This window comes from Salvelinus sp. IW2-2015, linkage group LG30 (assembly GCF_002910315.2).
Source record: "Salvelinus sp. IW2-2015 linkage group LG30, ASM291031v2, whole genome shotgun sequence".
Classification (NCBI taxonomy): Eukaryota; Metazoa; Chordata; class Actinopteri; order Salmoniformes; family Salmonidae; genus Salvelinus; species Salvelinus sp. IW2-2015.
Genome location: NC_036869.1, coordinates 7,292,545 through 7,309,377, shown reverse-complemented (window position 1 = coordinate 7,309,377; position 16,833 = coordinate 7,292,545). Strand labels below are relative to the sequence as shown.

General features: G+C 41.9%; 1 protein-coding gene and 1 pseudogene across 1 annotated transcript; both read left to right on the top strand.

Annotated features, from left to right (window-relative positions):
• Nucleotides 1–2,925: 2,925 nt before the first annotated feature.
• Nucleotides 2,926–5,901, top strand: LOC111954740 (uncharacterized). Its single transcript, XM_023974641.2, has 4 exons — nucleotides 2,926–3,004; nucleotides 3,403–3,598; nucleotides 3,816–3,904; nucleotides 4,015–5,901. The coding sequence occupies exons 2-4, from the start codon at nucleotides 3,421–3,423 to the stop codon at nucleotides 5,395–5,397; spliced, it is 1,650 nt and encodes a 549-aa protein (XP_023830409.1). The 5' UTR covers nucleotides 2,926–3,004; nucleotides 3,403–3,420; the 3' UTR covers nucleotides 5,398–5,901.
• A 2,243-nt stretch (nucleotides 5,902–8,144) lies between these two features.
• Nucleotides 8,145–16,833, top strand: part of LOC111954799 (unconventional myosin-Ig-like) — an 81,289-nt pseudogene continuing 72,600 nt past the window's right edge.

Genomic DNA, 16,833 nt, shown 5'->3' with positions numbered 1-16,833 from the left:
CTGTAACGTAACAAAAATTTTAAAAAGTCAAGGGGTCTGAATACTTTCCCAATGCACTGTAGTTGGTTGGTTTGAGGCCAATCAAAGTAATAACACTTACAGTTGAAGTCGGAAGTTTACTTACACCTTAGCCAAATACATTTAAACTCAATTTTTCACAATTCCTGACATTTAATCCTCATAAAAAATCAGTGTCTTAGGTCAGTTAGGATCATCACTTTATTTTAAGAACGTGAAATGTCAGAATAGTAGTAGGGATAATGATTTATTTCAGCTTTTAATTCTTTCATCACATTCCCAGTGGGTCAGAAGTTTACATACACTCAATTAGTATTTGCTAGTATTGCCTTTAAATTGTTTGACTTGGGTCAAACATTTTGGGTAGCCTTCCACAAGCTTCCCACAATAAGTTGGGTGAATTTTGGCCCATCACTCCTGACAGAGCTGGTGTAACTGAGTCAGGTTTGTAGGCCTCCTTGCTTGCACACGCTTTTTCAGTTTTGCCTTCAAATTTTCAACAGGATTGAGGTCAGGGCTTTGTGATGGCCACTCCAATACCTTGACTTTGTTGTTCTTAAGCCATTTTGCCACAACTTTGGAAGTATGCTTGGGGTCAATGTCCATTTGGAAGACACATTTGCGACCAAGCTTTAACTTCCTTTAACTTCCTTTAACTTCCTTTCTCCAAAAAGTACGATCTTTGTCCCCATGTGCAGTTGCAAACCATACTCTGGCTTTTTTATGGCGGTTTTGGAGCAGTGGCTTCTTCCTTGCTGAGAGGCCTTTCAGGTTATGTAGATATAGGACTCCTTTTACTGTGGATATAGATACTTTTGTACCTGTTTCCTCCAGCATCTTCTCATGGTCCTTTGCTGTTGTTCTGAGATTGATTTGCACTTTTCGCACCAACTTACGTTCATCTCTAGGAGACAGAACGCGTCTCCTTCCTGAGCGGTATGACGGCTGCGTGGTCCCATGGTGTTTATACTCGTGTACTATTGTTTGTACAGACGAATGTTGTACCTTCAGGCGTTTGGAAATTGCTCCCAAGGATGAACCAGACATGTGGAAGTCTACAATTGTTTTTATGAGGTCTTGGCTGATTTCTTTTGATTTTCCCATGATGTCAAGCAAAGAGGCACTGAGTTTGAAGGTAGGCCTTGAAATACATCCACAGGTACACCTCCAATTGACTCAAATCATGTAAATTAGCCTATCAGAAAGCCATTACATAATTTTCTGAAATTTTCCAAGCTGTTTAAAGGCACAGTCAACTTAGTGTATGTAAACTTCTGACCCACTGGAATTGTAATACAGTGAATTATAAGTGAAATAATCTGTCTGTAAACAATTGTTGGAAAAATGACTTGTGTCATGCACAAGGTAGATGTCCTAACCTACTTGCCAAAACTATAGTTTGTCAAGAAGAAATTTGTGGAGTTGTTGAAAAACGAGTTTTAATGACTCCATCCTAAGTGTATGTAAACTTCCGACTTCAACTGTAGATTTTCTAGTGATATTGTATCATTAAAGACAGTATAATAGGATTCTATCTTTCTAAATATATTAACTTTCTCGCTTTTGAGTTAAGTCAATCCTAGGACCTCAAACTTGTTAATGGTCAAATGAAACCAAATAGTAATCAGTGATGAAAAACATCTAATTGTGTGGCTACATTGTTGACTTGATACCAGAACTGAAAAGGTCTTTTTTTTAAGGCCTGTTTATATAATTATATTACCGTAGGCTTCTCTTGCTTTTCATTACCTGGTAAAACAATATTATATCAATAACACGCAAGCTGTTCAGCAAGGCTTGCTCTGTCGTGGCTCTGAATTGAGATGGTTTGAGGCCCTGCAGTGTCTCCACGGCTAAGTTAGCTAAACCTCAGACAGGTTTACACTTAACATGTATCATGGAAGACTATAGTAGGATTGTATCAAATCACTATTTGTTTAAAACCCCTATGACAGGACTGTCTTTGACTTGGTATAATTTGGGCTTCTTGTTTTATTCTTGTACAGATATCCTTCCCATGAGTTTGGGAGGTAGCCTAGAGGTTAGAGAAATGGACCTAAAACCAGAGGGTTGCTGGTTTGAATCTCGAGTTGGGTGCTAAAAAGTGTTCTGAATTGGTAACTGGCTGCTTGTTTCAGGTGAACTGTTGTGCTTGTGAGCAAGGCACTTATACCCTGACAACATTTGACGTAAAAAGGGCTTTGTAAATACAATTTAATTCAAATGGTGCATATGAACTAGCCAACTAGTGCACTAGTATGCCTCATTTAATCAGGGGTCACCAGCCTTTGACAATTTTGATTTGTTTTGGAATCGACAGGATCTTTTCAAGCAAGATGTAATCCAGCCGAACAAACATGGATCTTGGATACTCTCATCCAATTTTGTCCCATTCAATTGAACTTCCTTGTTGGGTTGATATGGGAAGCTCAGCTTCTTGGATAACCCCATGATTGAGATTTGGGTCCAAGACACCTACCCCTACGTTCTTGTACTCAAATAATCAAGAAAAAAACTAAATGTGAATACAAATACAGTTGTTATAAACCATTTATTGTCTTGTCACCGCTCAATGTGTTGAAGGTATGTAAGAAGATGAACCTTGAGTAGACCAATGTACACCTTGCCCTCAGATGGTTGATATAGGCCTACCTGCAGTCTCTTCAACAAAGCTGGATATACTGTATCATTATACCATTTTAAACAGATATTACGATAGTTATTGGTCTCGGTTTATATTTAAAACAGCCTTGAGTGCATTAAACTGCATTGACATGATTCCAACAATGAGAGAATTCGTTTGACAATGTATTATTACAAGGGGTTCAGTACACTACAGAACCTCTGTGAGTAGAAGCATAGTATTTAGTCAAGCAGCGCCCCATAGTGGCCATCGTGAGAAATATGCGCTCCTTTCACTTTCGGTTTTCTCGAAATGCCTAGTGACGACCTTTATTTTGAACGAACGACTACACTAGATAGATAGGTAAGTTTAGGTTCGAATTACACCATTTTTAGGAAAAGGAACAACACAAGACGTTCTGTAAAATGCAAAACTTGCGTCAGTATCTTTGCTATGTGTTTTCTTAGAGGAAAAATGGGTGGAAAACGAGTGGGAAACTTTGACAGGGATTAAAACAACATTGCCAAACAAATAACATTGATTAGGAGAACTTCTTCGTTAACTGACATATCCATAAACAGTTAATTTAATGTAAGAATATATTGCGTTCAATGAAATATTTCGTACTGTCTAAATGCTTACTTTCAGTAACTTTCAGTTTTTCACCTTACATGGCCTTTATTTGCATGACCTGGTCTTTATCTCCATTACTTGCATGATGTGGTTTCAACTTCGGTCACGTTGCTCATCTCTGTCTCCAGTGTTGACAGAATTTCACAATGGAGGGTATAGTCGTGGAGGTTCTTGGCGTCCCCAATATCCTTGCCTCTGATAGAATGGTTGACAAGCTCACTATACACTTCCTGCGACCACGGAACGGGGGAGGAGAGGTGCAGAGAGTGCTGTTTCCATCTGATAGCCCGGGACAGGCCTTTGTCATATTTGAGGAACCAGAAGGTAGGCGGTCTACTGTAACTGATGGCAGGGTAACTTACATATATTCCGTGGCTGAACTAGACATGAAGGGGATCAGGGACAAAAATGGATGCAATGAATATATGTCACAATATTAATATGTGTTAAAGTAGGCTACTCTTTCCCCCTGAATTTATTGATACATAAAACCACCACAAATACTTGATAATTTCTTTAACCTACCCTCTCTCTTTTGCAGTGGCTGCCCATGTCTCGCGGTTGACCCATGTGTTGAAGGTGGACCAACAACAATTTTGTCTCAAAGTCAGAATAGTTGACAGGCCTGAGGTAGGGAAAAGCCCCCGTCCCTTGCATTACATATCATATTGTCATATTGTTCAAGTGTAATTAAATCCTAATGTTTATCTTGTTTTGTTTTATTTGTGTGTGTATCACAGGTGGACATGCCAGTCAAGGCAACTCTGGATGTGAGTATGTTCCCCAATGACAGAGAGGTGCGGCGACTCCTAGACATCCATGGCTTTAAGGTGAACGAGCTTCAACATGGTCAGCTGCTTGTCCAGGGCTCCTTTCTGAAGCTCAGAGCAGTGAAGGCCCAACTGCAGCAGCTCCTACACCAAGACAACCAGCCCCAATACAACCCTTCCACACCCAGCCTCAGTGGCCATGCCTCTGGGACCTACAAAGCCTCCACCAGGATGCACCACATCAATGGCACCGCAATGCATGCTGGTAACATGAGTCCTATGTATGCTGGGAGCAGGAGTCCTATTTCAGTCAATGGAGAGCAGTTTGCACATGTCCTACAGTCTTCTTCCCCTACCAACTATTCACGGGACTCAGGGTCACCTTGTAGCCTCTCCAGCCCCCGGAGTGGCAACCCATCTCCCAGTCTTCTGGCACCAGGGTATGGAGCCAACGTGACCCACAGGAGGAACACATCTCCCAGCAGGTCTCGCAGTGTGGTCTCTTTCCTAATGGACGCAGATGTGCTCCGATATGCCCAGTGCTTCAGGAAAAAGGACATTGATACAATTCTTGGAAGCAACAACATTCAAATGAATGTGCAGCCTAGTGAATGTTCCGATATCAGTTCTGTTAGCCTCGAGGGGAAGAACCCAAAGAGTACTATGGAAAAGCTGCAAGACTATCTCACTACACTCAACTCAACACTACGCACCCAAGAAATCCAACTGGGAACAATCGATCACAACGGGCAGGTTAGAATTAGTAAACTGATTCAGAAGTATAATAGTGTTTATCCTACTGTCCTCGTCAATCAGGTCGGAGATATTCTCCGCCTTGTAGGGCCTTCCAGGGACAGTTATGACATGATGCAGATTCTCTTGGGAAAACCCCTAGAACTTCCACCAGCCGGGCGAACAGGGAGGGCACTGGACAGGGGCTCAAGGGAAAGGAGAAGCTGTTCTCTATCGAGTCTGCCCAAAAGGAAGGATGCCCCCATCCCATGGGATCGTGACCCTGTCCCTGTGTTTGCTGCTGTACCAGATGACTCCCCCTCAAAGTACCAGGGTGACTCTGGGCATGGAAGGACTGTACAGAGGGCTGGAAGCCCAGTACCCTATACATCCACCCCCAGTCACAGGGGAAGAAGTCACTCTGATTCACAGGAGAAAGTAAAGGAGCAGAGAGTAACACAGAGGGACGTCTCGAGGCGAGAAAGGGAGGATGATGTGGTAGGGCCCTCTGCTGGAGCTCAGATGCCAGTGACGAAAAAGAAGTCATTACTTCCCAAAATTCCTACAAACAAAGCAGGTTGGAAGGATGTGCTATCTGGGAAAAAATATAAAAAGCCATAACAAGTCACTAGTTTAGATTCTGACACCTATAATACAATTGGCTTTAGCTGTTTATTTCTTGAATATGTTATATGTCATGTGGGGCAAAATGTTCAGTACAATTTGGCTTAGGCAAATTGATTATGACAGATTCTAATATGTTCTTTCTTATGGTCTGATTTTAAACTATTATTGTAAATAAATGTGGTTGATTTTCTTTATATTTATTGAGGGTTCAAGAGTATGACAAATGTATTATATTTGTAAATCTTTTTTGTTGCTGTGATATTTGTTGTTATTTTCATTGTGTTTGAGACTAAATCACCATCGAAAGGTTTTGTACAAAATATGCAAATGAAAATGCAATTCGTTTCTGGAGTAGACTTTCAATGTAGCCTAATGATTAATCATAATCTATCTGTGTTGATTATTTGGAACAATTTGCCTATTCTGGGATGATCTCATTCAATCACTTGTGGAAACTGTCATGGAATGTGTTCATTTAAATTCTTCACATAGATTAAAATCAACATAATCTCACTTTAGAATTGTCGTTGACTCCACATTCCACTTAATTCTGTTACTATGTCAGTCTGCCTCTATGCTTTTGCCTTAGTATCTGGTTGTGTGCTTCTTGTCAGACTGATTCTGAGTGTGTAAATTCTGGACTCAGAGTGTCATGTTGTGTGATGATGGAGCCAGAAGCAGATGAGAGAGGAAGTGCTCACAGAGGCAGCCACCCCCCCCCCCTCTCTACACAGGATGTGAGGCGGCCCCACGCAGTCGACATGACAGAACACAAGGCACACTGACAGAGGAAGTGCTGATCAGAGATAAGCAGGTTAGGAGGGGGTGAGTGGTAGTGCAGTCTATGGAATGATACTTATGAGGTAATGGGGCATGTTCTTAATATTATGAAAAAACATTAAGAACACCTTCCTAATATTGACTTGCAACTCCCCTTTTGCCCTCAGAACAGCTTCAATTCGTCGGGCATGGACTGCAAGGTGGCCCATGTTGACTCCTGCAGTGTTGCAGTTCTTGACACATACACAATCCATGTCTCCATTGTCTCGAGGCATAAAAATCTTTAACCTGTCCCCCCCTTCATCTACACTGATTGAAGTGGTTTTAACAAGTGACGTCAATAAGGGATCATACTGTAGGGTTCACCTGGATAATCATAATGTTTTGTACACTCAGACAATTCAGTTTTTCTCCCCCAATTATTGGCAAAAGAGCTAATCTGATTGTTAAAAAATACTGTTAGTGGAAAAATAGAATGAGGCTGCCTTTGTAAACGCAGCTTTAGAGAAGCAAAAACCACTCCTAGCCAATGAGTGCTATGAGGTTTTATGTTGAGGTCTATTACCTCATCATACACTGTTTCCCAAACAACGTTGGTTCACACGTTGTAGAAAAACAAATGACTCATCTTCAAATGTAAGATGTTAGATGACCACCAATGACTAAGGCTGCGACTCAGAGGCTGACAGAAGTACACTGACTGAAATGTCAGAAAATTGATTTTGTTTGTTAACTACATTTTATTATTTGGCAATATTGACAAAGACTGAATCCCTCTTTGTCCTCTCATACACTGATGCCACCCCCACACAATGTATCACCATCCTTTTCCAGAGGTTGGTAGAAGACTGCTCTTTATACGTTCTGACTCATGTCTGGAGCCAGATTACCTGTCCTGCATTGGGAAATACCATACTGTTGAAACAGAGTGGAAATCTTGGTCTTAAATGGATGGTTGTCTACACAGGAATCGGTCAATCCCGCAATTTTTACAGAAATATTTTGCCTTCAATTATGATGTGGTTTAATGTCTGATAAGGATGAGCCTGATGTCTAGCTCATGACAAACCCCAGGGATGCTGCTGTGGAGTCAGAAGCAGGAAATGCCCTGATCCTTCCCAGGAGATAAGGGAACGTTGTTCCCAAATTTACAGCAGCTTTCCAGGATGAATTGTACATGGTTGGCAGTGGAGAGAGTCTGTTCTGTTTTATTTTCTGTCTAAATATGTGAAGTCTTAACAGAAAAAAAGAGGCATGCAAAGGGAGAGGCTGAAAGACAGAGAGAGTGAGAGAGCTCGAAAGATGGAGATGCACGCAAAGGATGGCGGAAAGAGAGAAAGAGACAGTGAGAGGGAGAGCCTGAGAGAGCTTCTGCAATGGTTCACTCACTGTGGTCTGTCTCCCACGGAAACAAGGAGGTCTGGAGGCCTGTGGCAGGAAGAGGAGGATGCAGAAGTGCTGTATGTATTTAATGATAGCTCTTCTCTGTCCCGTTATGTACATTATATATACCCGCAACAAACACAACACACATACTCACTCTCCCACTGGGCACAGACATCAATTAAACATCTATTCCATGTTGGTTCAATGTAACAATGTTGATTCAACCAGTGTGTGCCTCCAGCTCTCTCACTCTCTCTCTCTCTCTCTCTCACACACACACACACACGCATGCACACACACACACGCAGCGCAACGCACGCACGCCAGCGCACGCACGCACGCACGCAACGCACGCACGCAGCACACACCACAAACACACACACACACACACACACACACACACACACACACACACACACACACACACACACACACACACACTCACATACACACACCACTGAGAGGATGACGTGCTGCAGCATGCCGACCACAGCCCCCAGTGACTTGACTAAGCAGCACACCATCCCAGAATCCACCACACCACAAAAGAACAGACTTACGCCACACCCACAGCACGCCACCGGGCCCCAGCAGCACTAGTCTGCCTGCCTTCACTTCTCTCTCTTCTCTCTTCAGTCCTTGTTCGTTCCTCCCTCTCTGTTTATCTGTCTGTCCGTTAGGATGGCGGAGCTGGAGGGTCTGGAGTTTGGGAAGTCAGATTTTGTCCTTCTGGATGAGGTGAACATGGAGCAGTTTATGGAGAATCTGAAGTTAAGGTAAGTCCTGATTGTAGAGTCTCCTCTGGAAGAGATGAGGTAGAGGGGAGGAGAAAGCAGCTGTCTGTAACACAGGGATGGAGATGAAGCTGTCATGGGGACACCTACTGATGACTTTGTGGGCCCTTAAATCTTGTATATGTATCTGTTATCTCAAACTGTCTGGTTGTGTGCTTGTAGGGTTGTGATGTCACAGCTTTATATTTGAGAGCTCTGTTGTCAGAGAGTTTGTACTCATCAGCCTCACAACAATGGCAACTTTTCAGGGCCTCTCTTATAGGAGTGTTATAAACTCTTTGTAAAGACGAGAACCACGGTGAAGAAGTTGACTTGTAGAGAACGTGAGAGAGAGAGAGAGAGAGACAGGAAAAGGAGAAGGATGAGTCATTTCTGGTTTGACTTTCCCGCCCACCTTCAGTGGTTGCGATATGAACTTGTGTGTCCAGTTAGTTGCTATCACCATAGAAACGGTCACATAAATAGATGCATTGTAAGTCAAGAATATGTCATCAACCCATTGGTCAAGACCTGAGTCTAAACTCGTTTTGTTTGACTTCACACTTACGGGAACTACTTTCCTGTAAAAGCCCACCCTTTCTGATTGGTTTTCTCAGTGACGTATTCTGTTGAGTTTGAGTGAATCAGGTGACCTTTTTTTCCTCTATTTTGGGTGTGGTGTGACTGACTGCATCTGCTGCTAAATTCCCCCTTCTCAGCATCTCTCCATTCCAACACTTGTCAGACAGCACAGCTCTCTCTCTCTCGCCCTCAYGCTTTTATCTCTGAAGTTTGGTAACGTCGTGACATGCCCTTCTCTTGAGACAGTATTGAGAAACCACATAGCACCACATCTTTAGAATCCAGTGGAAGCCTAGGAGTTAGAGTAGAATATCACTCAAGAATTTACAGTGGTCAAACATGTCAATTATTTATTTTGTGAATCTTATACAGCTCACAGATTCTTAGCAAATGGACACTAGTTTCATATCACTTTTCTCATCATAGTCCACAGGTGCATTTGAGATGGCATCCTATTCCCTTTCCTATATAGTGGGTCAAAATTAGTGCACTTTAGGGAATAAATAGGAAATAGGATCCCGTTTCACATGTGTTTTAGTCAGGCCTTTGCCCTAGAAGGTAAGCTAGGCAATGCATGCAACAATTCTTATTCCCTGAAGCTCCCATTCATTTGATCATGCACTGCCTGACCAGACTTGCCCCATGGCAATGTCTGGAGAAACATTCAGGACCACTTGATGTTAGATAGGAATTTATAAAATAAAGCTTTCCTGTAATATTGCCCATCAAGATACTTTTAGGATCAGTCATTGTCACTTCCTGGTCTTAGTATACATCTAATATACACTGTAAATTACTGTTTGTGCCCATGTTTGTATCACAGGTTGTGACATTTACAGTATTTYTGGTTTAGAAGCAAATAGAGCTGATTAATGATTTCATGCATATTGTATTTTTAAACATAGAAAGAGACAATTCTGTGTAATTTCAGCAGAATAGGTGCCACAACATGTCAAACCAATACCCAGGAAGGTTAAACAAGGTGAAGGAAGTGACACCTCTTGTGGGTTGTYACTAGTTATCACAGCCACAAAGTCATAATTATGTCTATACTCCACCCATTAAACCTAACTCGAACCTTAACTGCACTGCTGTTGAAACTGACTTTATGGCTGAGTTATCTAGTGGAAACCCCTCTTGAGCCATAATTTGTACATACTTCCTGTTCTCACTTCCCACCTGTGTCACTTCCTGTCCTTTGGGGCGTGTTCTCTTGAGGGTGAGAAGTTTGACATTTGGTGCAAAAATATGTTGTCGTTTTTATGTCAGGGTGTTTCTCTGTCAGGGTGTTTCTCTGTAAAATAGGTTATCTAATGTCTATGTAAACATCTCTCTCTCTGGTGTTGATGGGGTGGAGACTTAGATACTGACTGTTGAATGTGGTGTGGGTATTTGTAGGCTATTTATAGCCTATATAAGCATTGCTGTGACAAAAACTATTATGGTCCCCCTTGTTACAGCGTTATTATCACGAGTTGGCTGTTTCATATCAAAATTATGTTTCTGTTGTGGACATTGATACTTGGACAATTTTCATGCTACATGAAGACATTACATAAAAATATAAAACCATACTTCAAAAAGCTACAATAAATTCAACTCTGTCTCTGTGTTTGTCTGTGTGCCTGGCAGGTTTGAGAAAGCCCGTATCTACACCTTCATAGGTGAGGTGGTGGTGTCAGTCAATCCCTACAAACAGATGGACATCTACGGGAAAGAGGCCATCGACGCGTACCGCGGCCGGGAGCTGTACGAGAACCCACCCCACCTGTACGCTGTGGCCGACGCTGCGTACAAGGCCATGAAGAGACGGGCCAAAGACACCTGCATCGTCATATCAGGTCTGTCTCAGACTCCAGTCTCCTACTCTTTCTTTCATTCATTCATTCCATCTCATACTCCAACCATCATCTTTTACCTAGTTTACCACAGTCCTGCTTAGCTTGTTTGACTCACACCTTGCTGGTTTCTGAGCAGGTCAGAAGGCATGGTGCATGAATCGTTTTTTAACTGGCTATGTCCTGTTGCCTTCATATAAAAAAAGAGGACAGTTTTGTTGATTTATGTATGTAATATTTCTAAGGGCACTATCATGTGATGGAATTGCTTCCTGGCGTATACAGTAGCATCCTGTTATCAATAGTTTACTGAGGGAAGTAGAACTGAGCAGGGTCCCTAATCTATTCACAGTCTGTCCTGTTGCAGACCCCATCATGCCACTCTGTGTGTCTATGAGGTTTTCTTGTTTGAGCAAAAGTCTGTCCTCCGTCCTCTCTCCATGACCCGGAAACCGATATGCGGTTGTGTGGTCGAGGAGTGTGTCAATTCGTTAGCAGGCAAATGGAAGACAGTCCTCCCCTTCTCGATAGCGTCCTTTTGGCGAGGAAGCACAAGTGTACTGTATCCTACGAGTCCTACACTTATGAGTCCTTCGCGGAAGAGTTTTGAAATCTGCCACACCCCCTTTGAATCAGCTGTTGTTGTTTCGAAGGAGAAAAGCATGAACACATTTAAAAATGATCTGCTACTTATCCTTTTATCTATAAAATGTCTTACACAACTAGCTACATTTGTTTTTATCACTTTATWWAAAAAAATGGGGATTCCACCCTGTAAACGTAATTTGCCTGATGACGTGCGATTGAAGAAGGGGAGTCTCATTTCCTACCAGCGCATTTTCATCTTATTTCCCTCTCTTCGCCACCTCTCCTCGATTACTTTTGATATTTTTTAAAAGGAGGCCAGAGAAGACGGAGGAGAGAGGACACAGCTAATGTAATTGAGAAAASGCCAATGTCTACAGTTTCTGAGTGTTCTCAGTTCCTCACTTCCTCCAGGATGCTTATTGGTCTTCACTGTTGCTGCAATGGTCTTTTCTTAGTTGCACTAGCTCATAATGTCCTGTTTCCTCATCTGCTGTGTGTAGCAGGCTACTTTACGGTCATAGAAAGAGGAATAGAATCATGGTGATTGGTGACTGACAGTCAATAACTACTTCAAGAAGATTCATGCCATAAATACACTTCAGTTTACCATGTATGATCTCATATCGTAGAAGTACAAATATACTGTATGCCTACTAATATATCCAGTATCTGTGGTAAAATACTCAAGTATTGTACATGTACTGCTGTAYGTGAGTTGCTTCTTTGTTATTAATGATCTGTGTCTGTGTGTCCCAGGTGAGAGTGGAGCGGGAAAGACAGAGGCTAGCAAGTACATCATGCAGTACATCGCAGCTATTACCAACCCCAGCCAGAGAGCAGAGGTTGAGAGGTGAGTCATCAGTGTCAAATGTCAGGGGTCAGCAAGGTGTTGTGCGACAGGAGGCTCTCCTCTCCCAGTTAAATAACTACATCTTAGACTGGGTTAGAGTACAGGTTCTGATTCTGAAAGGAACTTCRGTATATTGCATTTAGTCTTATGCATTAGGCGTCCTCCCTAACCTCAGAAGTACAATAGCCCAGAGACAAGGTTATATTGTRTCAGTCTCAATGTCATAGACACAAATTCACAATTGAAGGGTGGAAAGGACTTCCAATTCACCTCTTTTTCTCTTCCTCTCCTCTCACTCTTTGGGCCACATTGTCACCTGATAGTATCAATGATGACCTCCCTCTCCTCTGTGACACAGTGTGAAGAACGTTCTGCTGAAGTCCAACTGTGTGCTGGAGGCCTTCGGCAACGCCAAGACCAACCGCAACGACAACTCCAGCCGCTTCGGCAAGTACATGGACATCAACTTCAACTTCAACGGCGACCCCACCGGCGGACATATTAACAACTACCTGCTGGAGAAGGTAAGCGCAATATGATTAGATAGGATAGAGAGAGACATACAGTGATTGGCGCTTGAAGTGAGGGGAAGGACTTAACAGATAGGCGGGGAGATTTGATTGGATGGTTTGAACAGAAGTCGTATTTATAGGCCAAGTTTCTCAGACACAGATTAAGCCTTGTCCTGGACTACAAACAGAGATTGAACATGTTTTTTAGTGAAGGAGTATATAATAGTGAAGGAATATACTTAATATGTGTCTGTGTCCATAGTCTTCTTTTGAAAAGTTATCCACTTTCTGGTCTTCATTTTCGTGGTGGAACATACATGTCTGATAAAGGTGGTGAAGCAGAGAGAGTGAGAGAGTGGGTCCGGGAATAGAAATGCCTGTGAATTACACCCTGTTCTGTTCTGGTTCTGTTGAATGATAATGAAGGGCTCACCTGGGGGCATGATGAGATAGGTTGCTGTTTTTATCCTTTCTATGAGCTAGCCTATCACACCATCTGACACAGTGGGGCTGTGTGAACGACGGTGTCATCCATTCTCACTGCACAGACGCAACCTTACTAACTGTGGATCAGTGAACTGTCTGAACGCCGCTCTTCTGTCTTGTATTGGGAGTTATGTGGTTGGTTAAACTTGCGGCCTGTGTGTGTATGTGTGTGTGTTCATGTATTTTTCTCTGTTCCCACATGCAAAGTCAAGGGTTGTTCAGCAGCAGAGAGGAGAGAGGAACTTCCACTCCTTCTATCAGGTAAATATAGATCTTTACTGGTCAAACGTATGCACACATGACTGTAAATCACTTCGGATAAAAGCGTCTGCTAAATGGCATATATTGTTAAAATAAAGTCATAAGTATGATTAATAATGGCTTAATGCTGTGTGGATCAGGACATGTTTGGCTGGATCAGGAAAAGGAACGGGTGGAAAAGGCTATTTTGATTCGTTCTATTACAGATTAATAATTTGTAATGAATGTTTCCACATTTTCCCAATTCAACTTCTCTACTGTACTGTATGTGTGTGTATTTCCACAGTTACTGCGTGGAGGCTCAGAGGAAATGCTGGGGTCACTTCACCTCCAGAATGACCCTGTCAACTATGTGTATACCAGAGAAGGAGCTGCCTCCACTGTGAGTTTTCCTTCACTCTTCTACAGTAGTTCCACAACCCTACCATGCCATTGGGTGCTGGATAAAACGCATAGACACTCAACACTAATTTGTGAATACAGTGTTTCCACCTGTCTCTAAGAAAGGAAAGCAACGTAAAGTAAAATAGAATGACGTTAAATAATCTAGGGTAAAGTAAAGTAAAGTAAAATAGAATGACGTTAAATAANAAGTAAAATAGAATGACGTTAAATAATCTAGGGTAAAGTAAAGTAACGTAAAGTAAAATAGAATGACGTTAAATAATCTAGGGTAAAGTAAAGTAGAATTAACGTTAAATAATCTAGGGTAAAGTAAATTAACGTAAAGTAAAATAGAATGACTGTAACGATAATCGTCTGGAGAAGGAGAGGAGGACCAAAGTGCAGCGTTGTACGTATCCATAATACTTTTAATCAAGATGAATACACGAACAAAAACAACAAAACGACCAACGAACAGTTCTGACAGGTGCAACAAACACTAACCAGAAAATAACCACCCACAAACACAAGTGGGAAAACAGGCTACCTAAGTATGGCTCTCAATCAGAGACAACGATAGACAGCTGCCTCTGATTGAGAACCATACCAGGCCAAACACATAGAAAAAGAAAACCTAGACCTACAACATAGAATACCCACCCACATCACACCCTGACCAAACAAAAAATGGAAACATACAAAGCAATCTACAGTCAGCGCGTGACAATGACGTTAAATAATCTAGGGTAAAGTAACGTAAAGTAAAGTAGAATTAACGTTAAATAATCTAGGGTAAAGTAAAGTAACGTAAAGTAAAATAGAATGATGTTAAATAATCTAGGGTAAAGTAACATAAAGTAAGGTAACCTAACGTAAAGTTAAGTAAAGAGTAGTAAATACTGTTCTGTAGTCTGTAATTTACCTCTCTCTTTCTCTGTAGACATCCAACAATGACCGGTCCAGTCACAGGGCTGTGCTGAGTGCCCTGCAGGTGATTGGCTTCTCAGAGGAGGAGATCGACTCCATCTACAGGATCCTGGGGACCATCCTCATCCTGGTAGGTTGTATTCAGTATATTCTTGGTCACATTTCTATTGGCCATACATACCAAATGATACCTGAATGGTCCAACGCAACTAAAGTAGCATGTTGGTTACTTACATTATTGGTGCCCATCTCTAAACTAAGAGCTAGTGTTCATGGTGCAGTCAAACTTGACAGAGATTGGTTTGATTCATTAGGATCCCCATTAGCCAACGCCAGTGGCGACAGCTAGTCCTACTGGGGTCAGACACAACGAAAAAGACATTACAGACAAAATACTGTAATTTACTATTGACATATATTTAAAAACATTAACATGTAGTGTGTGTGTGTGTGTGTGTGTGTGCATCTATCAGTTACATACTTGTCAGATGATACAAAGATAAAGGAACATTTAATATCCTGGTTGGAAACCATATTATTTCTTAGTACATATCTTGCAATTTACTTGCGAAATTTAAGTTCAACCCTGTGATGTATGATTTATACCAAATCCAGTTTTATAATACTAGGATCATGAACTGTGTTTCTGCCACTCCCCAGGGCAACCTGCAGTTCGAGACAGACAGTGAGAGTGTCCAGGTGGTGGGTTCGGAGGCTGTGAGTCACATCGCTGGGCTGACCACCACAGAGCCAGACAACGTGACTAAGAGCCTGCTGTACCGCACTGTGGCCACCGGGGGCGGAGAGGTCATAGAGAAGGGACACACTGAAAAGGAGGCCTGCTTCGGCCGGGACGCTTTCGCCAAGGTACTGGGCTGGTCACTATTAGCACAGCAAGATTTGTTGTCTTCATAAAGGACAAATCCCATCAATGTTGACTCATTATTGTGTACTGCATAAACTCTCTCTTTCGTTCTCTCTCTTTTTTCTCTCACTCTCTCTCTTTCTTTCTTTCTCTCTCTCTCTCTCTCTTTTACACACAAAAAGAGAGAGATTGGCTGTTATTTGGGTGAAAGACTACATAACTGCCAGTGCTTCATGGAAAAACAACCAGTCATCGGTAGTGCTGGGATATTTTAGCGGCTTTGAAATTTTAGACATACAACAGGTTAGACTGCTCCAAATAGTATCTGATCTACCTTCTGCCTCCCTGTCCAGATATTTTTACAATCTTGTGGAGTTAATCAGGATGGTGGACCTGCAGGCTTGTATTTGACGCAGATGGACATATCTTGAATATTATAAATATTTTCTACAATATCTATAATTTTAGAAACTGTTTTGATAACTCTCTCTGAGATTATATTTTATTTAGTTACAAAATGTATGGTAGTCAATGGTGATTACGTGAGTCTGTTGTTTCCATATTGAAACGCTGTGTTTTCTGTGTTGTGTCGGGAGGCTTTGAACAGTTCTGTATTAACTACTGGTAATGAGAAAGCTGCAGCAACTCTTCTATCGAGCTGATCCTGTGCCGAGGATTAACAAGAATGGAGTACCAGAGGAGGGTATCAGCTGGCGCATGTGGTCACACACGGTGCACGCGGTACTAACACAAACACATGCCCACGAACAGGATGCGGCATGCACGCATAATACAGACTTTCTCTCTCGCTCTCGCTCTCGCATCCTCTCTCTCTCTCTCTCATTCTCTCGCCGTGTCTGCATCCTCTTCTCTGTCTTCTTCTTCTCTCTTCTTCCTCTCGTCTGCTCTCTCTCTCTCTCGTCTCTCTCTTCTCTCTCTCTGCTCTCTCTCAATCTCTCTCTCTCTCTCAATTAAATTAAATTCAAATTCAAGGGGCTTTTATGATGGGAAACATGTGTTAACATTGCCAAGGCAAGGTGAGGTAGATATTTATACAAAAAGTGAAATAAATGCAATATCAAATTAACAGTAAACATTACCATACACGAAGTTCAAAAATAAAGACATTACAAACTGTTTTATAATTATATATATACAGTGTTGTACAATGTTACAAATGGTTAGCACACAAGTTAAA